Here is a 26,599-nt window from a genome sequence, read left to right as displayed (position 1 = left end):
TAAACCTCATAGCATGTCTCTGCGAGGGCCTACTACCAAAACATGTCGCTCAATGCGATACTCTCGTTAAGGTCTTTAACTTACTGTCCCTGTTACAGCAGCAATATTTATACAGTTAGACATCCATACGCGGAAGGCGATCTGTCAGTGACGTGCGCGAACCAATGTAACCTCAGTTTCGCGCCGGCAAATTGCCGTAGATGAGATTCGAGTGGCGAACGCGCTTGGGTAGCACGGGGACGCGCCCAACAGTGCAGATGTGTCGCAGATTTGAAAAGTCATTCCATACACAGATAGATATAGTAAAAGCTGATGGAACAGGCAGCAGAGCATCGAAACTGAACCGAAAAAAGATCAGGAATTAGAAGGGGAAATCTTTAGTGAATGCTTGTATTGCTCTGATTGTTACTGTTATTTTGTGGAGGAGAGGAACGCATTTAGCGAGAAAACAGCAGCAACTATTTTCTGGGAACATACGAAGAATGAACTTGACAGGAATGGAGCTGTCAGCTATTGGGGAACAAGTGTTTGCTGTGGAGTCCATCATCAAAAAAAGAATAAGAAAGGTAATAAGCCGCTAGGGAACACCTTTGGTAAATTTAGTGAAATGACAGCCACATATTTCAAATTCTAACTAACAATATAGCAGTTTTCTATACAAATGCCCTGCGTAGGTAACCAATAGCACGCACGACACACTAGTTTAGTTCTGTTACTGTTTTAAGCCATTAGATATATATGGGGGCGGGAACTCGGGAGTGCCCCTTTAAAGTAGGAGTGCGTTGCCATTGCATAAACCTACATGCTACGGTAACCCAACAGACACGTGAATTTGGTTACACAACGTTAGGAAACCCTTGTGCTGCGTCTCGTTAGCTACGTTTGAATCTGTATTTCCTGCAACGTTATTCTGCGAAGCGTAATAAAACGGCATATGCGAAGAGATAGTGAATTCAGCTGTTTTGTCCCACTGGCAGCATGTACTGGTGAAGTCTGTCAACTCATTTCTAGTTTACAAATGTCATGTAACCCGTTATTCATTTTACTACAGGCTATATTTAAGATGACGTCGCAGAAAACTGGTCACAAAAATGGTTGTCATTGGAGTAGCTTTATTAATATAGGCCATTAATATTTAATGTGTCTCTTGCTATGAATTACATGACAGATATCTATAGGCTAGTTGTGAAAAGTCAATGTGGAAGTAAACATGCTTCTTGGAGCGTGCGCCGGTAAACGTCATGATGTGGGAACGGGAACTGTAGAGGGGATGCACGCGCCGTTGATATTCTCATTGCCTACATTTCCCACTTTTCCTTGCTTCGCCAACACAAGGGCCTCTCAAAATATTCTAGAATGTTTGGATGTTGTGAGCTATTTGCGGCGTTTGAGCGCCCCTAGGATGTGCTTTTTGACGGGCAGGAGTGCGCTCGTGTTCGATGATGTCATACCAGGAAATTCACTGGGATAACGTCACCTTCCATTTGCCCATAGACATATAAACGTTTGCCGTTTTACTTTCTCCTCATCTTCCATAGGGGCATGTGGAGTATTTGCTGAAGTGGAAGGGATGGCCCCCTAAGTAAGTAATATAATTTTTAAGATAATAATGTAATGGACATTAAAGTCTTATATATATTGTATTACGTTGGGGGAAATGATTAACAACCCCCTCCTGTATCATAGGTACAGTACATGGGAACCTTCTGAACACATTCTGGACCCACGTCTGGTTCTTGTCTATGAGGAGAAGTGAGTTCACGTAACCCTCATTGGAAGCCAACTTCTTGCACTGTAAAAGCACTATGAAACCCTTTGTTACTGTACATGTTTTCGCCCTTCCCTCCCCTCTCTCCTCATCTCGGTCTGTCTCACCCATACTGCAGGGAGCAGAGAGACAGGGCACTGGGTTACCGGAAAAGAGGACCGAAGCCCAAAAAGCTGCTTCTGCAGGTTCACTCAAGTGCCAACCATATCCATTGTGTTAACGGAGTTAGGAATATTAGTTCCTCTCTTCTTTCATGCTCATCTACCGTCTCTTGTTTGCTTCTAGAATGTCTACGCCATGGATCTGCGAAGTGCACACAAGCCTCTGACACAGCCCCCAGCCCGCTTGCGGCTCTCCCTCACACGAACGCTGGACCCAGAGTCACCCACCTCCACAGACCAGCACTACCAGTTGGCTGGAGGGGGTCTCTATGACGGGCTAGCCCAGCACAAGAACAAACAGAGGCTGGCACAGTACGTGTGCGTTCCCAGTCACCCACAGACACCCACACCTTCCCAGGGACTGTCAGAAGAGGACTGGGAAGAGGAGGAGGAGGAGGAGGAGGATGAGGATGAGGAGGATGGTGACAATGAAGATGATGATGAGAATGGGCCGGAGGAGGCCGAAGGGGAAATGGCGATGCAGGGAGATGCTCTTAGCAGTAAGTGTGTTAGTTGGTCAGGCAGAGCACACATAATCATCACACTGACCTTGATCACAATTGCCTCGGGATATGGCAGTGCTGTTTGTCAACCCTCCAGCACTGTAGGTGGCTCTACTGGGCATACCACCAGCAAAGCTCCCGAATCCAGCATTAATTCATAGTTTACCATGTCAGTTGATCAGATGTGTGGGCTCTGCTTCACAGACAAGGACTAAGCTTAACCTTTGTCGTTGTCTGGAGAGTAAGGTCAATGAAGGTTTATTTTACTTCAATAAATCAGGTTTTTACAAATCATTGGCGTGTTTGTTTGAGAATAAAAGTCTTGAGGTTAACTCTTTGCCAGTTAATGACAGGCCACTCAAAGGAACTTTAAAGTAGTTGTCTGGGGCTGCTGATAAACAAGCCAGTGGTTATAGCTGAGACAAATATAGACTATTTGGGGGCATGTGAATTAACCTGTAATATGTGAAGAAGCCTGTTGTAGCGAAGACCAGGGTTCCCATTTTATTCCCATTACCATAGTCTGGGTTTGTAATCCTGGGGGGTTCTCCCATCCCAACCCTTTCCCTTGCCTTAACCTGGGTCCGTATTCCAATTTCTACCCTTAGGGTTAACCCCAACCCTCCCACCCCTTACCCTGGATAGCCTGTGTCCTGCCATAGTATAATGAGATTGATGTTTAGATAATTAGTGCATCGTTCAGACGCTTGAGATATGCATGTGACATTTTTTCGAGGTGTATCTTGAGGTGTATCTGTTGTTTTCTGTGGTATTGACATGTGTCTTATTCCATTGTGAGAATGGAAGGGGGGGGGGGTCTAGAAAGCCAGACACCACTGTTGAGCCTTCTGATGGTGTCATGGGCTTAATTAATTGAAAAACTGACGAAGGAAGGTACAACCCCAGTGAAATGCTCACGAAGCCACCTTTGTTATTGTTGTTGTTGTTGTGGTAAGTATGGTTACGTTTCGTATGAAGGTTGTTCACCCTGTTGTTAGAATGCTTAGGCTAGGTTGTTGGGTATGAGTAATTGCATGTGATGGTGAGAGATATGGCAGCTGTGGGAAGTCCCCAACCAATAGCACAAGGAATTTAGCATTTCCTGTGTATAACTAAAATTACCTGTCCAGAGCAGCCAGTGACTGCTGTGAGTAGGGCAGCTGACAACAAGGTAAAAAATACCATGTGACGGCTTGGAAAGACATCTGGCAGGAGGGAATAGACCTCACTGGGGCTACTTTGGGCTAGCAACCTGCAACAGCATCTGTGGCAAATACAGCCAGGTAGATGCACCCAAATAAGCTACAGAGGATCAGACCAACAGAATACCATTGAGAGCAGGGGTAATGGATGACTCACAGGCAGACTACATGGCTTCAACTATGAGAAAGGGGATGAATATGGATACAGCCATTTCAGGGGATAAAGTGAAAGCTCTTCAGATGTTTGTAGAAGTGGATGGAAGAAGGAAACCACTGAAAGGCTTGAGGATCCACTAGAGGAGGAAAAAATGCCTGGATAAAAGAGAATAGGGCCACTTTATTGTCAGTCGGTCGAAGTATAACCACTTGAGGCGGTTGAGTGCCAAACACAGAATATCAGTACCACTGCTACAGCTGAAGGAGGATATGGCACACCTGCACAGAATGGTGGACATCATGCAGCTGTTGAACTGCAGGGACAGTTCAAGCAGATTAGGAAGGAAACAGAAACCAAAAGTTAGATGACCAGGGGTTTCTGAAGTCAAAGCATGGAGTTGCATTAATGATGATTTTTTTTAAAGATTTTCAGAAGGATTGAAGGGTACAGCAGAGAGTAAGTGGAATCGCATGGGTGAGGTCCTCTATAATTATGGCATGGAAAGATATGGAGTTTGTCAGAAAGCTATGAAGGAAAAGCAAGGTTAAGTCAAGATGACCGGTCGAAATAGAAAGGCTGATTCGAGAGAGGAGACCACCGAAGAAGCGAGCAGATGAACAGAGAGAAGGTCTTTGGCTTTGGCTACGCTAAGGAGGGCGGAGCTCCTCAGATGGAAGAAGAACAAGCTAGGGCTGCATACAAGGATATTTTTGTGAAGTTTGTGAAGTCTTTATTCACTCGAGGAACCAGGACGTTTGATAGTTGAAAGAAAGTACCTGGAGGAGTATCTTTGGATTTGGATCGGTGCCTAACAGTCTGTTGTGGAAGGCATTCAGTTATTTTCAGGTCCCTGAAAAGATTTCAGCTTTGGTCAAAGCATATTTTTAGGATATTCAGTTGTGCTTCAGTACAAGTAACTACACCACATCCTGACAGCATTTGGAGATAGTTAACATCACTGGATGCACCTTTTCACCATTGGATTTCACCATGGCAACGGAGTTAATGATAAGGGGCATCTCAATGTGTTGTTAGTGGTGGGAGACTGCAGGATGTCACCCGGTTGCATCCCATCTGAGTTTATATAGACAACCTGAAGACACTTACAACAACTGCTCCATGCACCCGTTGGCTGTTAGCCAAGTTGAATTACAATCTGAAATGGATAAGGATGAAAGTGAAACCTAGCAAATGTGGAAGTTTATCTTATCAGTAAGGGGAAACTGGTAGAAGAGAGTTTTTATATCGATGGTGAGGTGACTCCTCCTATTGTAGAGAAACCGGTGAAGAGTTCAGGCAGGTGGTACAATTCCAGCTTGATTGACCGAGGACAGGTTGAAGAGCTTAGACAATTAATTGTATAGGCTAGCGGTACCATTGATAAGCCCTTCTTGATTGGTAAATTGAAATTGTGGTTCTTTGTTGTAATTTGGAGAAATTTGAGAGAAGCAGACTGGACCACTGTGACCAGACTGGAATTGATTTTGTCACAGTTGAAGGATCCAGTGGTCAAGAACACTGCTCCAACAATGAAAACAGGGATGGGGTGAAATCCACAACAAGTGGTTTAACATACACAAGGTGCATTACAGCATAGAGATATCATTGGGCAGGTGCAGAGTGGAAGAGCAGGGTTTGGGTTAGGTGACAGTAGGAAAGCATGGGGTAAGGCCACATTACTAGAGAGGAGGCAGATGGTAACCAGCTTTGTTCACAAGCAAGAAGAGGAAACTGGACCAGAAGCTTCTCAGGCACAGCAAGGCCAATGGATGAACTTGTGTAATGTTAAGAAGAGAAAGATCATCTGGAGAGAATTGTGGGCTATGAATGCTAACCACATTAAATTCATTGTTGGAGCCACATGTTGGATTATAATAATAATAATTTAATAAACTTAATTTGTATAGCACTTTTCCTACAGGTAGCGCAGCTCAAAGTACTTTAGTCACTCAGACCAAGGGAAAAATCAAACCAGTAAAAAGAAGAAAACGATTTAAAATCATATAAGTAAGAGAATAAAAAACTTTAAAAGAATAAAAGTAAGTAAAAGATAAAATAATTTAAAAGGTTCTAAAATTGCATTTCTTTTGGCTTTGGGAGCAATTAAGAGTATTTCTGTTTTGTCTTCATTTAATTTAAAAAAGTTATTGCTCATCCATTGGTGGATTGCAGACAGACAGGTAGCAGGGATTATTAGGCTTGACAGAAATGTATAGTTGTGTATAATCAGCATAGCTATGGAAGTTAATATTGTGTTCTCTGATGGTATTACCAAGTGGTAGCATAATTGTTATAGTATAATGAAAAGAGATGAGCACTGAGACCGCTTCCTTGTGCAACACCAAACAATATGTGTCTTTGATATTTGTATATATCTCCAAGGCTAACATATATTGTCTCTGTAATGTAAGTTTGAAACCAGTTAAGGGCACAATCAGAGACAACCCCAGTTTTCTAGTCGATTGAATAACATATTGTGGTTGATTGTATCAAATGCAGCACTGAAATCTACCTAAATACGAATTGAGACCTTGTTTGCGGCAGCAGTCTACATCTACAATCTATGATCGATTACTATTTTAGTGAGAGCAGTCTCTTTACTGGGTTTACATTTAAAACCTGAATGGAACTTTTATTTACAAAGTTGTTTAAAACTATGAGCAAGATACTTGAAAAAAGTAAAGGGCAGGTTCGATATAGGCCTGTCATTACTGAGCACAGCATTATCTAGATTTGGTTTGTTCAGTAGTGGTTTCACAACAGCAGTTTTTAAAAGCATTGGGGAATGGACATTTTTTTTTTTATTATTTAGTCAGGAAAACACCGGTGAAAGTTGACGGTTTTCTCTGTCTTACAATCTTACAGAGTTCAATCATATGTATCCCTGGTGTTCCTGACAATACCAGCTCTAATTGATGTTATTTTGCTATTGAGAAATTGTGCAAATTCTTCACATTTACAGGCAGAAGCAAAGCTAAGCAGAGCCGCGGCACATAAGGGGGGGCCCATCTGCTTGAAGTCGGCCGGGTAGAGATAGAAAAAGGGAGAGGGGGCAGTCAGGAACATGACAGACGAAATCATACACGTATCAGGATCAGCATGCTAGCATACATGTGGTAAATGTACACAGCATACATGCAGTAAATGTACACAATACATACATGAAACACAACATGGTATATACATGATGCATACAAAATTGATAGAGGATTAGGTGGGGAAAGAGCACTCAAGTAATGTAGAACAGTATACAGTGTGTTCATAAGGCTGAGTTTTGTTGTTGTTGTTGTTTTGAGCACACAGACACATCAAACGGCTACAGGACCATATGTGTTCTATATGACAAAAAGTGTATTTGATTATAATCAAGGACTGCGCCTTTTAAAAGGATTATTTGTGTCATGGTCTTAAAAGGTGTTAATGCAGTTAACATTTCCCAGAAAAAGCGAGCTGTAAACAAATGGAATGTATAGTCTGAAACAGGCAAATGGTATGCATATCAGACATGGGACTTTTTTCTACAAGCCCAAAAAATGTAATGTCAAGAATCGTTTTCATGTTCTTTGACAATGAAAGCTACATACAGTGGGGAAATTAAGTATTTGAACCCCTGCCGATTTCGCAAGTTTGACCACTTGCAAAGAAATGTGTGATCTACAATTGTAATAGTAGGTGTATTTTAACAGTGAGAAACAGAATATCAACAAAAAAAATCCAGAAAACTGCATTTTATAACATTTATGACTTAATTTGCATTTGATGCAGAAAATAAGTATTTGAACCCCTAGCAAAACATGACTTAGTACTTGGTGGAATAACCCTTTTTGGCAAGCACAGACGTCAGACTTTTCTTGTAGTTGGTCACCAGGTTTACACACATCTCAGGAGGGATTTTGGTCCACTCCTCTTTGCAGATCCTCTCCAAATCCTTAAGGTTGCGTTTTCAATGGGAGGGAATGAGGGAATGAGGTTTAAGCCCAATATTCCACGTTACATGGCCCCATCCATAGTCCCCTCGATGCAGTGGAGTCGTCCTGTACCCTTGGCAGAGAAACAGCCCCAAAGCATAATGTTTCCACCTCCATGCTTGACGGTGGGGATGGTGTCATATTCAGCATTCTTCCCCCTCCAAACGCGGCAAGTCGAGTTGATGCCAAAGAGCTTGATTTTGGTCTCATCTGACCACACCCTGTCTCATAATCCTCCTTAGAATCATTTAAGTGTTCATTGGCAAACTTCAGACGGCCCTGTACATGTGCTTCCTTGAGCAGGGGGACCTTGCGAGTGCTGCAGTACTTCAAACCATTACGGCGTAGTGTGTTGCCAATGGTTTTCTTGGTGACTGTGGTCCCAGCTGCCTTGAGATCATTCACAAGCTCCCCCTGTGTAGTTCTGGGGTTATTCTGCACCTTTCGGATGATCACCGATACCGCACGAGGGGATATCTTGCATGGAGCCCCAGACCTAGAGCGATTGACAGTTGTTTGGTGTTGCTTCCATTAACGAATAATCGCACCAATAGTTGTCTGCTTCTCACCAAGCTGCTTGCCGATGGTTTTGTAACCCATTCCAGCCTTGTGCAAGTCTACAATCTTATCTCTGACGTCCTTGGTCAACTCTTTGGTCTTGCCCATGGTGGTGAGGTTGAAGGTGTGAAGTTTGATTCTTTGGACAGGTTTCTTTTATACACGTCACCAGTTGAGATCAGGTGTACCTTGTTAGGCCTAATGAGGACTAATCTGTGTGCTTCTTGGGCACATAACTGGTCATTGGGAGCCAGAATTCTTGCTGTTTGCTTGGGGGTTCAAATACTTATTTTCTGCATCAAATACAAATACAGTCATAAATGTTATAAAATGCAGTTTTCTGGATTTGTTTGTTGATATTCTATTTCTCACTGTTAAAATACACCTACCATTACAATTATAGATCACACATTTCTTTGCAAGTGGCCAAACTTGCGAAATCGGCAGGGGTTCAAATACTTATTTTCCCCACTGTATTTCACCATTGCAGCAATGTCAATAAATTGAAGCCTGTTGGACCCCAACTCCACCCCTCTTACAAAAACTGAGCTCTCCCATTTTAATCGGCCCCCAGTGCATTGGTTTACCAGTTGTCCTCTTGATCTTGAGCTTGTATTTGCTTTTCTCAGGACCTGGATCAAAGTGCTGGTCACCCATCGCTCAGCCAGAGGAAGTGACTGCATCCCAGATATCAGAGGGCTGGAGCCCATTCACGAGCGCAAAGGACATCACTGTGACGGACGTCACCATCAACTCTCTAACTGTGACTTTCAAAGAGGCCCTGACCGCCAAGGGCTTCTTCAGGAGCTGGGGGTTGGAATTCTAAGGAGCTCTGGCGAATGATGAAAGGACAAAGGAGAGAAATGGAGAGGAGGGTGTGGGTGTGCGTAAGGAAGAAAAGCCTAGGCCTTTTAAGCCACACACATTTTTAAAAAGGGTCCTTTTGTATGACACACCCTCCCTCAAACCTTCACGAAGGTATTTTTGCAGTTGAGACACAGTACACACTTACGTAGGTGCGCATAGCAAACACAGTTAGAACCGAGTTAGTCAGCAGATTAATATCCTCATTCCGCCCACTCTTTGTTGTGCCCGCGTGCATGATGGCCCCAGCGAACATAACAAATGGAGTTAGAAACTTTTTCAGTTCCGGAGGCTTGTTTGTAGAATCTCTCAATCTAGTTTGGGTAGTACCCTGCCCTGTTTTCAGTGATGTTTACAACATACAAGACAGACGAGGGACCCAGTTATTTTTAGAAGTGCTGGGCTGTGCTTGTATTACCCGTCAGTAGTTTCTCATAAACAGAATTCTTTCACAAATCTATCTATGGTCAAATAGTGTCAATTCTGCTTCAGTGCCAGGTGCAATGCTGACATGCAACTTCCTGCATCAGTATCACAGAACTGATAGAAAGAGGGGCAGTTGTCATTTTTATATCAGAAGTTTGGATGAGAAATTGTTCGTTTACACGGTGTTGACTGTGTTCAAGTCTAAAACACTGGCAGTGACTGTTGCACTGAAAAAAAAACATTATCAACAATTATCCACAGCATGTGTCATTTGCAACTTCATTAACAACTTCACATTATGGCTATGTAGGCCAAAGGTATCCATCCGGGTAATAGAATGTTAAAGAACGTTTATTAAAATCACTATTAAAAGAAAATGAACAAGACATTTCTGGGGACACCACCCGACACCAACCTACAGTGCTGTGTTAAACTGTTCCTTGGCACTTTATGGATGAACCAGCCTGCTGCACCCCAGAATTGGGAGTAGGGGCATATCTATTAGGCGTAGGGGCATATCTATTGGGCGTAGGGGCATATCTATTGGGAGTAGGGGTACACCTCTATTGGGAGTAGGGGCACACCTCTATTGGGAGTAGGGGCACACCTCTATTGGGCGTAGGGGCATATCTATTGGGCGTAGGGGCACCTCTGTATGCTGTTGAGAACACCATCTTCTCTGGCAAGCATTTTTCAGTGACATCTCAAGTAGTCATGTGACTAACATCTCATGTCATGTGATGATCATGCAACGACTTTGTGTGTATTTTTGCCAGTTGGTTCGTGTCACACCTTTACAACTGGTGGTGGTGTTTGGTTGAACGCTGAATTGTCTTGTTCATTTCTCTTTTTAATAGTCCAGTGATTTTAATGTTTTTAAACAACTTCCCATTATGTTCTTTGGACGTGTTGCTGTCACATTTGAGTATTTGTTGTTAATATTGTTACTTTGAAGCTTTCTCTTTCAGACATGCAGCTTTAGCAAATCCACAGGAGTTGAGCACACAACCATCCTTGTGGCATCACTGTTCGCGTAGTTCCATTCAGAAAAGGGCATGAACATCCAGTCAAACCCACAGTAAAATCTGTTATCATCTATAGGAGGGGTCTGTTTGTAGAGATTAGGAGTTCAGAACGGCCTTAGCTCAAGGGCACTTTAATCCTGAGGGTCCTGTGAATTTTGAATGTATTTTATTATTCAATAAGGGAGAGTTATTGTTGCTGAGACGGGTGGACTGACAAAGTGGTCTTTCAACGGAGGTGATTGTGTGTGCTGAGGCCTGTAATGTAAGGTTTGCTCAAATATGACGTTTGAAGCAAGCCTACTGGGTTTTCAAAGAGCACCCATGGAAAGTCTTGATATTGTGCAGTATAAACATTTTAGTCTTTGTATGTGGATCTTGTTACAATTGTTGCCTTTTATAGTGAAATAAACTTGTGTCCACTCTTTCCTCATGGCAAAGTCTGAGTTTCCTTGCCCACAATTGTACCAGTAGAATGAAAAGAATGATTGATGGAGAACTCAATTAAAATGTGTCCTTTTTAGCGGTTGTTTGTCTGTCCAAAGTCCTTTCTTGGCTCAACCGGCAGGTAGGACGTTCAGGTACAAAACCAAACTTTGACACATCCCCTGAAAAACCATAATAAAAACTTAATTAATTTAAAGGACTGCTCAGAAATGCACTGAATATGAAAGCATCTTCCCTCCTCACAGCACATGTCTGTATGTCAAAGGAGGTTGTGATCAGTCTGCTCACACATTACTTAATGCATTCATATGGCAGATGGCGTTCATGCCGCCAGATCAGATGATCAACCACACACACACAACATAAACTAAAGCAAGAACCGCACAAACCACCTGGTATATTTTCCAATGGTACAAACATACTTTAATGTACAATTAAATAATTGGCAAAGAAATCTGACCACCAAAATAACTTAAAAAAGAATAACTACTGACACTGGAGCAACAGTTAATTAGTTCTTTTTCGCTTCTGCTCAGCAAGCACCATAATGTGTCAACAAGGGGAGAAAAAAAAAAAAAGAAAGTGGTCAAAAATGTTTTGAACACTAAACAAATAGCACATGGTCTTTTTTCCAGTCTCTCCTTTGAAAAATAGAACAAAAAGAAGGAAAATAACAAACCAAAAAATAAACTGTTCAGTTGCCATGGTTTGTACAGTGATTCAGTATCTATATGTTTTTATATATGTAAGTATAAGACATTTCTTCAAATGGCATGATAATTTCTCAGCAATCCCCAAATGGGACGTATACTGTATAACCGCAGTGCCATCTTGCATCCCCAATACATCTTTGAAAAAAAAGAAAAGAGAAAATCATTTAATTTATCAATTTACGTAGCTTCAAGTTTTTAACTTTCAAAAAATAAAATTAAATAATATATCTATATATAAAAGACAAGAGTTATTTCTCCATGTTCTTATAAAATAAGTCTCAAGGCATATTGCCACGGATTCCGCTGTGGTTATTTCCCAACCCTACATCAACCCTTAGAGAAAAATACTAATCGACCAATTTTCGATTCTATTTATATTAGCAGTCCATCTTATTCCTGAAATACACTGTGGGTCTCCACGATAGCATGTCAACACATTTTCTTTTCTGTGTGTGTGTGTGTGTGTGTGAGAACAGCTAAGTGTTTATTGTGTGAAAGAGAGTATTGGATACGCACCAGTCATCATTTCAAGTGCTGAAATGTACACAGAGAAGGCGCATTGGTGCTTGTTCAGCCTACACTCGACCACTCCAAAAACACGCTATGCTTCATTTCTCAGGTGAAACCCCTTCCCTCTAAACTGCCTGTACTTCGGCTGCTCCTACCAGCATGAATCGGAGGGGAAAACGCTGTTAGAAAAAAGTTAGTTCTTTGCCTACCCATCAGTTTTGAAAGTCTGTACAAATTTTTTGTTTTATCAATTTACATTTTATTACAAAACAAAACAACAAAAAAAAAAAAAAAAACAGTATTTAATTATTAAAGTCCACAGTTTGTTTTTCTTTGTACAGTAAAAATTATTAAATTAAAATCCCATAAACTCAGCACACAGGAGAAAACGAGAGGAGAGGAAGTCGGAGCGATACTTCCGGGGGGAAGGAGAGAGAAGGAGAGAGACAGAGTGAGAGAAAGAGAGCGGAGAGGGAGAGAGCGGAGAGGGAGCACAGTCAGTGAGATGGCAAAACAAACCAAGAGAGGCAGGGAAATAGGACCGGGACAATCCTTCCCCCTCCACCCTCCCAGATGTGGAGGGACTGATTCCTTGCGACGCTCCCTCCTCCTTTTCTCCCTTTAAAAAAACGGTTTCCTTCCTTCTCCAGGTCTTTTCGGATAGGCAACAACACAATGTCCTGTACTGAAGCCTTCCTCTAAAGCCAAACGCTGAGGCCTGCAGTGCACCTAGTGTCAGCAGTAATTTCATGGTTCTAGTGAGAGAGATGAGACGGAGAGAGCCAAAGACAGAGCGAGAGAGAGAGGAGCGCACATTCATGGGAGAGGGTGCTCTAATGCAGGGGAGCAGTGACACGCGTAGGAGGACTGACGTTTCCCACGCATCCCAGCAACAGCCCAGCATCAGTTCCCTAGCAACACTATCAAAAAGTTTTAGATAAGCCCCACACCCCTCATGAAAAAGGAAAAAAAAAAAAAAAAAAGAAAAAAAAAAGTTAACTGAAAAGATGAACTCATTGTTGTCCTTGCCTTATTCCGGTCCTTAACAAAAATATATTCTTTGTGAATTGTAAGCAGTCTCAAACTACATATGGCATAAACCGTCAAAAAAAACACAAAGTGTAATGGAAAAAAAACTTGATATTTAGACCAATGAAGATGAGTAATATAATAAAAAAAAGTAACTGCAAAAATGAATACAATCAAGACTGCTTTATGGAGAGAAAAAAAACCCAAAGCTATTATGTTCACTAACTTTGCTCTTTAATTTTTACGCCACTTTTAAAATCTTAAAAAATATTTGTAAAAAAGGCAGACATTTTGACCCCAAAAAATAGTACTTGTGTCATATACTAAGGAAGGATATTGCCCAACCCTTTTCACCCATACCCATTTGAACACAATTGGCAAAAATATATATTAACAGCAATAACTTACCATTCATTTATTTAATTAATTTTTCGACTTGTGTATTTAATGAAGCATCTCCCATAGGAAGTTCAGTTCTTTTCATTTATATCAGAAAAATATTAAATAATAATAGGACACCCTTAAACTGCCCTCACCCTACGGTGCCTGTGGCAGTTTCCAATAGCATGGAAATGCTACATAATGTCTAAGCCATTCATATTAGTCCCCAGATCCTGGTTGTTACCGGACAGCACGTCGTTCACCCCAGGCCCATGCAGTGCCCCCATGCTCCCTAGCTGGGACAGCATGGCGTTCTGATCCGACCCAAACGGGCTTTGGTCCATGGCGTTAGGCTGCTGTTGTTGCTGCTGCTGTTGAGGGGGTGGTGGAGGCACCATGCCAGTGTTGTGGTGCTGGGGTAGGTGTCCGGGGTGCGGGGAGCCTGTCTGGGGGGAGATGCGATGGGGCGAGGGTTGCGGCTGCATGCGAGGGGACGGGCTGGAGCGTGGCGGCTGCGACTGGGGTCGTGGCGAGGGCTGCGGCGAGCGCACCTGGTTGCTGAGCGATGTGGGCAGTTGCTGGCTCTGCAGGTGAGGCGACTGGGCGATCTGCTGCTGCTGCTGAGGACTCATGGGATTGCTATGCTGTGCCGGAGAGCCCCCGCCCAGGTGCTGCTGCAGCCTCTGCTGGATGGCCTGGAGGTGCATCGCTTGCTGTGGGCCGCCCTGTGGGGGTTGCTGCTGCTGGACTTGAGCCTGCGGATGTGGGCCTCCACCTCCAGGGCCTCCTCCGCCTCCTCCTCCATCAGGCCCCTGAAGCCCAGCCATGGCATTCTGCTGCTGCTGCTGTTGTTGCTGCTGCTGCTGCTGCAGCTGGAGCTGGTGTTGCTGATGCTGGAGCCTCTGTTGGAGAGCTGCAGCCACCTGCTGGTGGGACATGGTGCTGCTGTAGCTCTGCTGTCCTCCTGGAGCCCCCTGTGGCTGCTGCTGTTGTTGCTGGAGAGCCCCAGGCTGAGGCTGGCCAGGCTGGTTGGGGTAGCCTTGCTGCTGCTGCTGAGGGAGAGGCTGCTGGAACTGAGCGTGGTTGCCCATTTGCTGCTGCTGTTGTTGTTGTTGTTGCTGCTGCTGCTGCTGCTGCTGCTGCTGCTGCTGCTGCTGCTGAAGCAGTTGCCTCCTTAGCAGTAGTTCTCTGAACTGGGGGGAGATAGTCGGCATGCTGGAGCTTTGGCCTGGCATGCCTCCTTGTTGTTGTTGATGCTGCTGCTGCTGTTGTTGTTGTTGTTGTTGTTGGAGAGCTGCCATTTGCTGCTGCTGTTGTATGTTGCCAGCCAACAGGGGGCGCTGTTGGAGCTGCTGTTGTTGTTGTTGTTGTTGTTGTTGCTGCTGCTGCTGCTGTTGTTGTTGTTGTTGTTGTTGCTGTTGCTGCAGAGAACTCATAGAGGCTATGGCTGCTCCCTGGCCCATGTGCATACCCGGCTGGGGAGCTCCGGGGTTCGCGTTGACTTGCTGGCCGTCCATGACTGCCGGGCCGCCACCGGGCGATCCGGGCATGCCTGGGCCGCCTCCCGGTCCTCCGCGGCCAAGGTACCTGGGCACCCGCTGCTTGATGAAGGTGGCCATGAGCTGTGGGTTGGAGCGCAGGATGTTAAGCACCTGCTGCTGCTGCAGGGGGGAGCTGGGTGAGCGCAGGGTTCGAAGAAGATCCTGGAGGGCTCCCTGTGGAAGGTTGCCTGGACCGGGCCCAGGCCCAGCTCCAGCAGGCCCGCCGGGGCCTCCCATCATCCCCATGGGCCCAGGCTGCCCTGGCTGCTGTTGCACCTGCTGCTGCTGCTGCTGCTGCTGTTGCTGCTGCTGCTGCTGCTGTTGTTGTTGCTGAGTGGCCATCTGCTGTTGCTGTTGTCGCTGCTGCTGGGCCGCCTGCTGAGCCGCCAGCATGGCCGCGTGACTCATCTGGTTTATCATGCCCGGTCTCTGCTGGGCGGGCATGCCTGGACCGCTCCACTGTTGTTGCGGGCCACCCTGCTGCTGCTGTTGCTGCAGCATCTGAGGTGGGAGCTGGCCCTGAGGTCCACCCTGCTGGGAAGGCATGCCTGTGCCCGCCATGGCCTGCTGCTGTTGCTCCATCTGTGCCCGAGCCTGTGCCGCTGCAGCGGCCGCCGCCACCTGCGGGGGCATCCCTTGGCCGCCCACCATTCCCGCACCCGTGTGGCCCACCTGGCCTTGAGGCTGGCCAGCCTGATGGTGGTTGTGTGGGGACATCATACCGGCCTGGTTGGCCTGCCGCTGCAGAAGCTGCTGCTGGGCATGTTGCCTCTGGGTCTCGGCCACGCGCTGGATCTTTAGGGCCACCTCCAGAGCGGCCTGGGGTGGCCCCGAGGGCTGCGGCTGCTGCTGCTGGGGCATGGAGGGCTGCTGGGGCATCCCCGCCTGAACCATCCCTGGCTTTCCCATGGACACTTGGCCCGGGGGCCTGGCAGCATACATGGGGAGGTTGTTGGGGTGCTGCATCTGTTGGACCGATGGAGGCTGCTGCTGCTGCTGATGCTGCTGCTGCTGTTGTAGTTGTAATTGTTGTTGTAATTGTTGTTGTTGCTGCTGCTGCTGCTGTTGTTGCTGCTGCTGCTGCTGTTGCTGCTGCTGCTGTTGGTGCTGCTGCTGCTGTTGTTGCTGCTGCTGCTGTTGCTGCTGCATCATCTGCTGCTGCTGCTGAGGGGAGTTCATCATGCCCCCTGCCCCGGGCATCTGCTGGAATCCAGGCATCTGGTGGTGCTGGGGCACCCCAGACTGCTGCTGCTGCGGTTGCATCTGAGGCTGTGGAGTACCCCCTCCACCGCCACCCATGCCTGGCTGGGGCCCCGGAGTGACCGGTCCTGTGGGCGTCTGCGGCGTAGGTGGCTGCGTGCTGGGCGTGGGTGTGCCTGGTGCACCGCACTCCTCGGACCCCGGTGGCGCTGCCGCCAGCGCGCCTGCACCCGCACGCTGCATGCTGGCCATGCGGCGGCGCAGCATCTGCGCCTGCTGCAGCCGGTGCTGCAGCTGTTGCTGGCGCAGCTTCTGCTTGATGTTCAGGCAGAAGGGCACGGGACACTTGTTCTCCTGGCAGTGCTTGGCGTGGTAGCAGCAGAGCGCGATGAGCTGCTTGCAGATGGGGCAGCCGCCATTGGTCTTGCGCTTGCACCCCTTGGTGTGTTGCACCACGCGCTTCATCTTCTGGCACGAGGGCAGCGAGCAGTTGGCGTTGCGGCACTGGCAGGCGTGCACCAGTGACTGGATGCAGCGCTGGATGCTGAGGCGCCGCGAGTCGCCCGGGTTCTGCACGGTGGCCGCTGCCTGATTGTTGCTCTCGTCGTCCAGGCCCAGGCCAAGCTTCTCCATCTTGTGCACGTGGCCCTTTATGTTGTAGCAGGCGATGCACAGATCGTAGTCCTGGGAACACAGAGCAACCAGGAAATGGTGTTAAACCATGTGGATTTCAAACAGTGCCAACACTAAAAGCTTTGGACCAAAGACAGCCCATAACTGCATGCACACTACATTTATAATTCCTTTCGCCATTTATTCTGCTCAAGAATAAATCCACCTTTCACTTGTCTTGGACTGGCCTCTATGCCACCTTAAATATTTTCAAAACAAGTAAAAACCACACGCCGTTTCTCACGCATCCTCCAACCTGACTTTCCAACTCCTCAATCAATAAGCCTACCGTCTCTCCAACTGACTACAGTTCTATGAAAACATTAGGATGATAAGTGGCCATTTCCCTCTGTGGGTCCTCACCTCGCAGACGGTGCAGTGGTAGCGCGTCTCCACGTGGCCCTTGCACTCGTTGCAGGTGTAGACGAATCGGTCCTGGCTCTGGTTGTGCAGCTCCACCAGCATGCACATGGAGCTCCACTTGGAGCGCCGCAGCGAGGAGAACTCCAGGTGCTTGTCGCGCGCTATCGTCAGGAAGGCGTCGCGCCCGTCCATCAGGTCGCACGCCATCAGCCCGTCGGGGTCGGAGATGGGCGGCAACGTGTTGCAGGTGGGTCCGGCGATCAGCCGGATCACGAAGAACACCTAACGGGAGGAGGGGAAGGGGAAGGGGAGAACAATCAGAGCGGTTGAGAACGTGTTCATTTGGTGTACTTCATAGAAACACCAAAGTCTACAACAGGGTGGCAGCAGAGCCAAGGTTGCACATTCAATTCACAGATAACACTGTGTACTAAATTAGTTCCCACGCTTTGAGCCTTGCGGCTTAAACAATGATGCGGCTAATTTATGGATTATGATACCTGTGACTGTATACGGTGGCTTTGTGGAGCTAGCATGGATGCTTAGCTTCACGCGATTTCTCAGTATCTCTCAATAACTTAACTAATGTCAAAATAACCACAGTCTACCGGCGTAGACAGAACACAACTCAAAACACTTTAGAAAATAAAATAAAAGTTTACAACAATACAAATCCAGTCTTTTCAAGTTCTTTAGCTCACTGATTTCAAACTAGCGTCTTTCTTCTATCTCGCTGTCTTCAATCTAACGTTCTACCTGAACAGGAAGAACTACCTCATTTCTGATGACTCTTGCAACTGTGCTCTTTTAAAGCAACAGTGCACTTATCGTAACTGGCAAAACTAAAAATATGCATTACTATTGTATTACTTTTGATATTCATTTTAGCCTGTGTAAAGTTAATTTGTTTCAATGTACTGGTAGGCACCTGCGGCTTATAGACATGTGCGGCTTATTTATGTTCAAAATATATATTTTTTTTTTATTCAGTGGGTGCGGCTTACATTCAGGTGCGCTCAATATTCCTGAAATTATGGTACTCTGAATAGCCAAGTCCCATTGCCAAAAATACTTATTAGTGCTGTCAAACGATTAAAATATTTAATCGCGATTAATCGCATTTATGTCATAGTTAACTCAAAATGTATCGCGATTAATCGCAAATTTTTATCTATTCAAAATGTCCCTTCGTTTATTTATTTTTTCCATCATTTTATTTTTATTTTAATGCCCTTATCAACATGGAAAAGTTGATTGGCTTGCTTTATGCAAATGTTTTATTTGATTGAAAACCAATAGTGCCCAACAGGGCGGTACAAAATAAAATTATTAAGTGCACATTTCAGGTAAACAAGGGCTCAGCCTATAGTGCAGTTAAACCATGGCTTAATATTTTCTTTTTTTCAAGTTTGCTGGGAACATAGCAGTCAGGCCTCTTATTTCAGAAACATTGAACCGTAACAGTTAGGTTACCAATAAAAGGTAAGCCTACTACTTCTTTGCTTTCAGCCAGCTGCCTGTTGACATTTTCAGACAACAGTGAAGTTCGCTTCTTTTGCACAACACAACTTTTAAAAGTAAACTTTCCATTCAGAAGCTTTTTATCATCCATTTCGCCGTATCGCGCTCACCATTCACTCAAACCGTAACGTTAGCCTACTACACAGTTTGCGAGGCCAAAAAGAATGTAAATCTAAATGTTTTTTTTAATTTAAATCGCGTTAATCTCACAATAATAAAATTAACGGCGTTAAAATGGGTTTGCGTTAACGCCGTTAATAACGCGTTAAACTGACAGCACTAATACTTATATATACCCATATTCAGCAAAATAATTACACTGCCAAACATAGCTACAGGTGGGTTAGTGACCTACCCTGACAATTTCACAGTTTCAAGTGTTATAGGCTGAATATGTGCGCGGGGGGAGGGGGTGTGGCGGCGGAGGTTACAAACATGAAAACAAAACGGGGGGGTACGTAGCTGGAGATTGAATGTCTGAAGGGGTACGGGACTGTTCAAAGTTTGGGAACCATGAATCTAAATCAACATATGTTGCCTAGGATACCTCTTTGTGCTTCTCCATGCAGGCGTAGAGCTTCTGGGAGAGGTCGTTGGATACGTTGGGCATCCCGGGTTTCTTCTTGTTGGCTCGGCTCAGGCTGCTTTTGTTCTTGCTTGTCTTCTTGTTGTTCTTCTTCTTGGCGTTCTTGCTATCACCTTTAGTGGCCTGTAAGAATCATAATAAAAGACATTCATGTGTTTAAGTTCTGTGGCACCTTTTTTCTTCGGAAAAAAGAAATCAAAAGATAAAAGCACTTGACATGGAATGCAAAAAAGAAAACAATGAAACAAAAGTCGTGATGTTAAAGTTGTTGTTTTTTTTTTTCTTCTTTTTTTTTTTAATACAAATCTGACAATTCTACATTACAAGTATTTATTGTAATGGAGAGACACCACTAAAAAGATTTTCCTCTTTCAGTCAGACAGTAATGGAGACAGGCTCATTACTGTGGCGCGCATTAAAGAGGATGCAGAACAGCAAAATAGCCAAACCTGTTTCTTGGATGCCTCTGATCCAGCCCACCTCTCAGAAAGCAGCTTATTCTGGAACGGATGGGGCCGTTCCAGTCTGAACTGCAAGTTGCGCTGATTTAGGATACCAGATAATACATCTCTAGCTTTTATTAAAGGAGCCCGGGACATGCATGACACTAAGTAAATAAGTGACGGCTCCCTGCCATGTTCCCTCCAGTGCCAACAATGCACCAGAGACATGCATTAAGGACCTGGGAGACGCCAGCCTGGTCTAAGTCCATCAAAGATAGAGACTCAAGGTCACACTCACGTCTACGCTCTCGTTGGAAGTGCTGTTCTCCTCCCTCTTCCTCTCCTCCTCCTCCTGTTCAAGCTCCTTGATGCTCTCCTCCAGGACGTTGGGCCAAAAGTCACCTTCGAAATAGGGCAACTCTTTGGCACTGGTCAGGCGGTCCTCCGTGGCCTGTTTGAAGATGTCCTGAGAACACAAAACAAAACATGGCGGTCAGAACAAAAACAAAAATAAACAAACAAACAAACAAATCCTTGAAACCTCTTTTGAAAGTCCAGCGTGTGTCTATAACGAGCGTCACACTCATTGCTTACCTTGTAGTCATGCACGATCCGCTCAGACACGGCCTTGTCCAGCATCTTCTTGTACCACTCCTGCAGTCTCTTGGGCTTAGGGATCTTCTGATCCATAGGGTGACAGTGGAAGATGTAGTCATCGCCCTCACTGGGTGGGCAAGCCCATATATGCCCCGTGGTATACCTACACACACAGCGAAGTCATTAATAAGCTTAGGACATCACTGTCAGAGACATGGAGAGACAGCTTTCAGTTTCTATGCCTGTGGAATACTCTGCCAGCAAAGAATGGCTGAAACGGTGGAAACCTTTAAACGTGCACTTAAGACATACCTCTTTAATTTCGCCTATCACTCTCTGTAATATTTATCTGTTCTCAGTGGTCTGTAGTTGGTCTGCTGTACATGTGTGCGTGCTTTCGAATATGTTTGTACTAACATGATTTTCCAGAGGGATGAAAAATCCATGCGTCTCACACAAGTGTTTGTAAAGCCCCCCCCGCCCCCCATTTCCTTCTGTGAGGCGCATTGTGTTACCTCCTGGTATGAAATGTGGCGTATGAATAAAGTTTAATTTGATTCGTCAAAGCCAGGGCTGGAGTCAGTCAGGAGAGGTCAGAGGTCAAGCAGGGTTGCAAAGCTTGGTTTACTCACCCCAATTTCCTCACGTACTCCAAGTACCCGATGAGGATCTCGTGGTACACTGTAGTCCTTAGAACCCGTGGCTGGAAGAAGTGGACACTGTCCAGGTAGGATATGTAAACTCGCCTACGGGAGAGGAGGGGACAGACAAGGTCAATAAAAAGTCAGCATAATGGATTTACTTAAGTCCACTGAAAATGAAAATCACCAGAGTCGTAAGGTACCGCACTTATTTTCCTCAACCGACTCATTACTCTAGAGACGCCTTCATTGGTCACTATGGTATAACTTCAATTGAGTGAAACTTGCCTCTGATTGGGTGGTGGGGCGTCCGAGCCATACTCCTGTACATGCATGCCAAAGAAGCAGACGTCTGCCCCATCGATGTCCTCAAACGCAAACAGAGCTTTGGACCGGTACGGAAAGGACTCTGACATTTCTCCACTGTCCACAAACCTGCAGCCAGCCAGACACACACGCAAACACTTCATCAATCTCCCCATCCATGATAAAAGCAGTGATTCTGTGCGGAGATTAGACTACAGGCCATCAGTTGATCTCTGTCTGTGCTCACCTGGACTTCATTCCTGGTTTGACCTCCACGACCTTGTCGGAGACGTGAACCACGCGGATGGTGACGTCGCCGGACTCGGGATGAGGCGTCCGTCTCAGGTAGTCGTTCACCCGCGACTCCAGATAGCTGCCGAGTTTATTCTGTGGCAGCCCTGGTGAAGGACATAACAAGAGATAATGTCAGTGAGGGAAGGAAGAAGAAGTTAACACAGATGCTAAACGTGATGGTCCAGCGACATATAGCAACTCTTCCACTCTGCATACATGGTCCAGGAGGAAGGTCAGGGGCGTACTTACTTTTGGCTGCATATTTGTTCTCCTTCCGTGTTTTATTCGATTTCTTCAGACAGCCATTACATACGAATCTGTAATACACACAAGATGGACAGTGTGAGTTCAGACTAGAGCAGCTGAAGACGTGGTGAGATGTAACACCAAATCGAGAATGAGCCAGAACACAGAAAGATCATTACACTCACCCCGATGGCCAAATCGTATCATGGTGCAGAACGCAGATTTGATGCATTTTACGCCCACAATCCATACAGGTTGAAAACCTGCAGAGAAACGCACAGGAATATCCAAGAAATTAGATGAATGGGAAAACGTAATTAAAATATAAATGACATTACAAACTATTACACAGATTTAAAGGGCTACGTGTATTTTGTTAATATGCCGAACAGAACTGCCCACACCATACACCCAGAAACACAGATGAATTAACTAGTAACTAAACACGTACATTTCAGGATCCAGTGTGTCATTCTTCTTCTTCTCAAACTGTTCTTTATTGATGGACCTGAAAAAGTAAAAACACAATATAAACAGTCCTAACAGACACAAACAACTTTCAACAAACAATATGTCTTTACACGGACATACTCCATAATGTTGAAGGACTTCATTCCATTTATGAATTCAGATTGACAAAAAAAAGATAAGTGACTAAGTGATTTGTTCTTTTGGAAAAACAAGGGTGTCTTGTAACCACTCTAAAATATCAAGGAGTTACTCTTTTTTTCTTAGTATCCAGGCATAGGTCCATCTGAAGGTTCTTCTGTTTTAGGTTCAGCCAAGACTTTTGGAAGCCACTGAGTCAGAGTAGTCCAAATGACCACAAGGCCCTTATAAGTCATACAATTAGTCAAAAGCTTTTGCCAACTCAATCTTCAGGAAACTGAACTCCCACAGCAGCATAGCCAAGACTCTGAAAATAACTACAGCCAAAGGATAGGATGGGATATTTCTGAGTCTTTCAACACAACAGGACCTCAAGCCAATGAAGCAGGGGGGAAATCAGATGGGAAATGTGAAGGTAAAAAGCAATTAAGAGAGAAAATGGTGATATATATTACATTGATTTATCATCACTCATTTTCTTGGCCCTCGTTTCTCTAACTAAACCTCTAAATTTAGTCACGACAGTCATATCCATTTGATTTATATGTAGATCATGAGCAAAGAGGCCGCTTCTCCAACCCTTGTTTCCTTGTTTTGAAATAATGCTGATGGTTTTCAGGTGTAATTATTTTAAAAACTGACATTTTTCCACAAAACCGAGCTGCATTAATCCCCTGGCAATTTAGCCTCTTCACTCTGCAACCCAAATGCAAATGCCTGCTCCAGCACATGTATGCGCCTCCACAGAGCCTGATGAATACTGGGCTTTACCCAGGACGCTTTATGAACCGCTGACAGGTTGACATTTTGAGGAGTGGAGCCGAATTTCCTGGACCCTACTCTGCTGTTCATGGAAAGTCTCCATTGAAAATGTAACTCAGTCCTGGTTCCTAAGTGTGTGTGTGTGTGTGTGTGTGTGTGTGTGTGTGTGTGTGTGTGTGTAGGGGGGTGAGGTTTAATTACTGGAGTTGAACCTGCCAAAAAGACTGTCTGGGGATGAAGGAAGGAAGGGGGAGGAGGATGAGGATGAGGATGGAGAAGAGGAAGAGATGGTACTCACGTCTGAGGCTGGGTGGGGTCATCCCCCAGGGACACACTGTCACCCTGGATCTCGTTGAAGCACTTCTCGCAGAAGTGGTACCTGTCAGCGATAAGCCCAAATTTTGGTGAACTACACCGTTCGGCCAAACAGCAATCACAGAGAGGGCACGAGGACGCAGCCACCAATCAGGGCAGGGCGGGGCAGGGCAGGGCGGGCCAAAGGGTAAGCAGGCACAGACGGGGAGCGCAGGACAGGGTCGTCGTCAGAGCAGCCAATCATGATGCAAGATTTACAAAGGGAAGGGTGGGAGTTGGGATAAGCAAGGAGGGAGGGATGGGTTGATGGTTGATTGGATGAAAGCAAGCCATGACAAGCAGACAGAACAAAAAAAAAAAAAGGGGTGGGTGGGGACATTAACAAGGACGGGGGGGGGTTAAAAACCAACAGGGCATGGATGGGGAGGGAGGGTGGGGGAGACAACACCACGTAGAGACACAAGACAAGCAGAAAGCCAAAGCAAAGCACAGATTAGCGTTTGTACAGGTAATGAAGGTCAAACCAGCACACCTACACAGCAGTGGCACAATCTGGGGGGGGGGGGGGGGGGGGTGTTAGGGGAAGCGGGACTAGGCGATGGGAAACAGTCATTTAAGGACACATGAGAACACTGAACACACAAGCAGCAGAAGCAAGGCTGTTCCGCCAGGCAAGCTCATTTTAAAGTTGGTGCCCTCATTGTGCCTGTATCATTGCATTTACTCTGCTTTAGCTCACTTATTAGTTATTGATCATCTCCCTTGGGACCAATTCATTCATCTTAAATGTGTTTCAGATTAGTGCCATCATAAAAATGACAACAGAATAAAAAGTACCAACTTTTAAAATGGCGGGAATATTGCAGACAGAACAATCACATTGAGAAGTTGATTGGTGGATAAAACCTCGGCCCAAGATTGATAACATAACAACTTACATTACATTCGGCATAACATTTTGACAATTATGAGACCAATGTCATATGTATATCATTCAAAACATTGAACTTCAAAATTTCAACAAAAATGTGTTCTTTCCACAATTATGACTTAGCACAAAACTAATATTAACATAATTAATAAATATAACTTTGGGCTGGACTGTTACACTGTGGTGGAGACTAGATGATAGTTGGCTTGGACCACGTTTACAAACAAACAGCCATGAGTTTGTACTATACAAGTCGTACTGAATGTTATGCTTACCGCGCAGGCCTACTAGCAGTGGAGTAAGGTTGCACAACCCAGCTATGGGTCTGCTGAGTCAACTCTCATACTTACCCTTTAGTCCAGATGGACACTACGGGGCTTTACACTGTGTGCCTGCGAGTGTGTGCGAGAATGTGCACGCATTCGTGCCTGCATGTTTAAGTGTGTGCGTGTGTCTGTATGAGACAGAGAGAGCGTGCACATATATGTGTGTGTGTGTGTGTGTGTGTGTGTGTGTGTGTGTGTGTGTGTGTGTGTACTCATACCTGTTCTGATAACTGAAGTAAGCAGCATCTCGTGGTATAGTGCAGAGCTGCTTGCCATAGCAGCATAGAGTTTGGGGAGAGAACTCCAACTGTAAATGGTGAGAACATTTAAGAGAGGGGGAGAGAAAGAAAACGGGAAGAGGAAGAGAAAGACAGTGAGTGGTGAGCAACCCTTCCTTGTGCTTGTGAAACAAATGGTTTTGGTAAAAGCTGAAACAAAAACAGGGCTGGGCTCGTCATCCATAAAAACGTTGCGCAAGCAAAAAGGAACACACGAGACAGCGGCTGCCGCTCTGAGCTTCACCCCATACATTTTGGAACGCATAACTTCGGCAAAGGCTCTTAATTTTGCTACTAAATCATCTGCATACACCAAGTTCAAAAGCCTCTCTCAGCGCCTGAAGCAATCACTACTGAGGCGTGTTAACTGGCATGTGTAGCCAGTTGCTCTGATGGTATAGCACAACCCCCCCCCTCATCAACAACAGGAGCTAATGCGGTGAGCTCTCTGGCATTTAACGCTCAGCCTGGCATGGCTCTCCGCGGCTCACTGCTCCGACAGGTGTGAGGAACCGCAGCCCATCCGCTGGGACTCGGGCCGACATGGACCTGGATGGCGGCGCGAACGCCACGTCCCTCTCGCGAGCAAGGGCAAAAAAGGCCAAGTGCACAGCCACACGAGGGGAATGGGAAGAGCTGTCAGCTTGTGCAGGTCTCAAATCAAGCGAACACAATGGTACGTGTGTGCGCTAATATCTAAATGTAAAAAAGGGTTTCCTACAATCACTCTCCAAAGGCCTTGTAGATCTCTAACACACATTCTACACTCTGTCCACACACACACACACACCTTTCTCCCACAGCAGTAGCCCAGCCCCTGCATGACAGGGTCGATCTCCTGCTCGAAGACCTCGGCCAGCTTGGAGCAGTATTTGTAGACGCGGGAGGTCTTGCGGTTGTAGAGCCAGGCGTTGTTGAACATGAGCCAGATGTCATCCACGTACTGCCAGGGCTCCTGGTACTGACCCGTGTCCAGCTTTCGCTTGATGGTCGACAGGTCGACAGGGTTCTTCACAATATCGAAGTAGTCCTGGGGAGAAAACAACGCCAAAAGTTTTTACAAGTCAGAGGAAATGTAATCAGAGAGCTGTTCCACTTACGCAGCACCTTCTCTTTGAGAATGGCTGAAGAGTCTGCCAAGGTACATAAAAACATGATGCTACTAGCCATTTGTTTTAACTCCATGTTGATAAGGAACCTGATAGTCAGTTATTTTCTTTAACAAGTCTCCACTACTCAATGACGGTGCATCGTGCCAT

At 45.5% G+C, this 26,599-nt stretch overlaps 2 protein-coding genes across 2 annotated transcripts in view; one reads left to right on the top strand and one right to left on the bottom strand.

Moving 5' to 3' along the window:
• The first annotated feature begins 212 nt into the window (after nucleotides 1–212).
• Nucleotides 213–11,057, top strand: cbx7b (chromobox homolog 7b). Its single transcript, XM_012814554.3, has 6 exons — nucleotides 213–566; nucleotides 1,539–1,582; nucleotides 1,687–1,752; nucleotides 1,887–1,953; nucleotides 2,054–2,429; nucleotides 8,947–11,057. Exons 1-6 carry the CDS (start codon nucleotides 483–485, stop codon nucleotides 9,141–9,143), a joined length of 834 nt encoding a protein of 277 aa, XP_012670008.2. The 5' UTR covers nucleotides 213–482; the 3' UTR covers nucleotides 9,144–11,057.
• Nucleotides 11,058–11,474: 417 nt separating this feature from the next.
• ep300a (E1A binding protein p300 a) overlaps nucleotides 11,475–26,599 on the bottom strand; it is a 29,355-nt gene continuing 14,230 nt past the window's right edge. Inside the window, exons 18-32 of the mRNA XM_042703283.1 lie at nucleotides 26,131–26,370; nucleotides 25,281–25,369; nucleotides 23,789–23,869; nucleotides 22,571–22,627; nucleotides 22,305–22,382; nucleotides 22,123–22,190; nucleotides 21,827–21,977; nucleotides 21,562–21,708; nucleotides 21,265–21,378; nucleotides 20,630–20,795; nucleotides 20,334–20,501; nucleotides 19,554–19,715; nucleotides 17,486–17,767; nucleotides 16,398–17,134; nucleotides 11,475–16,250 (exon numbers count right to left, since the gene is read on the bottom strand). Of these exons, the coding sequence (XP_042559217.1) occupies nucleotides 13,904–16,250; nucleotides 16,398–17,134; nucleotides 17,486–17,767; nucleotides 19,554–19,715; nucleotides 20,334–20,501; nucleotides 20,630–20,795; nucleotides 21,265–21,378; nucleotides 21,562–21,708; nucleotides 21,827–21,977; nucleotides 22,123–22,190; nucleotides 22,305–22,382; nucleotides 22,571–22,627; nucleotides 23,789–23,869; nucleotides 25,281–25,369; nucleotides 26,131–26,370 (4,887 nt within the window). The 3' untranslated portion in view covers nucleotides 11,475–13,903. The remainder of the gene's footprint in view (nucleotides 16,251–16,397; nucleotides 17,135–17,485; nucleotides 17,768–19,553; nucleotides 19,716–20,333; nucleotides 20,502–20,629; nucleotides 20,796–21,264; nucleotides 21,379–21,561; nucleotides 21,709–21,826; nucleotides 21,978–22,122; nucleotides 22,191–22,304; nucleotides 22,383–22,570; nucleotides 22,628–23,788; nucleotides 23,870–25,280; nucleotides 25,370–26,130; nucleotides 26,371–26,599) is intronic.

This window comes from Clupea harengus, chromosome 23 (assembly GCF_900700415.2).
Source record: "Clupea harengus chromosome 23, Ch_v2.0.2, whole genome shotgun sequence".
Lineage (NCBI taxonomy): Eukaryota > Metazoa > Chordata > Actinopteri > Clupeiformes > Clupeidae > Clupea > Clupea harengus.
The sequence above is the reverse complement of the archived record's forward strand: the minus strand, read 5'-3'. Positions and strand labels throughout refer to the sequence as shown.

Coding starts and splice junctions, on each gene's coding strand:
- cbx7b (XM_012814554.3), top strand. CDS start 483: ATGAACTTGACAGGAATGGAGCTGTCAGCTATTGGGGAACAAGTGTTT. Junction 1,753..1,886: donor GTTCTTGTCTATGAGGAGAA/GTGAGTTCACGT, acceptor CCCATACTGCAG/GGAGCAGAGAGACAGGGCAC. Junction 1,954..2,053: donor CCAAAAAGCTGCTTCTGCAG/GTTCACTCAAGT, acceptor GTTTGCTTCTAG/AATGTCTACGCCATGGATCT.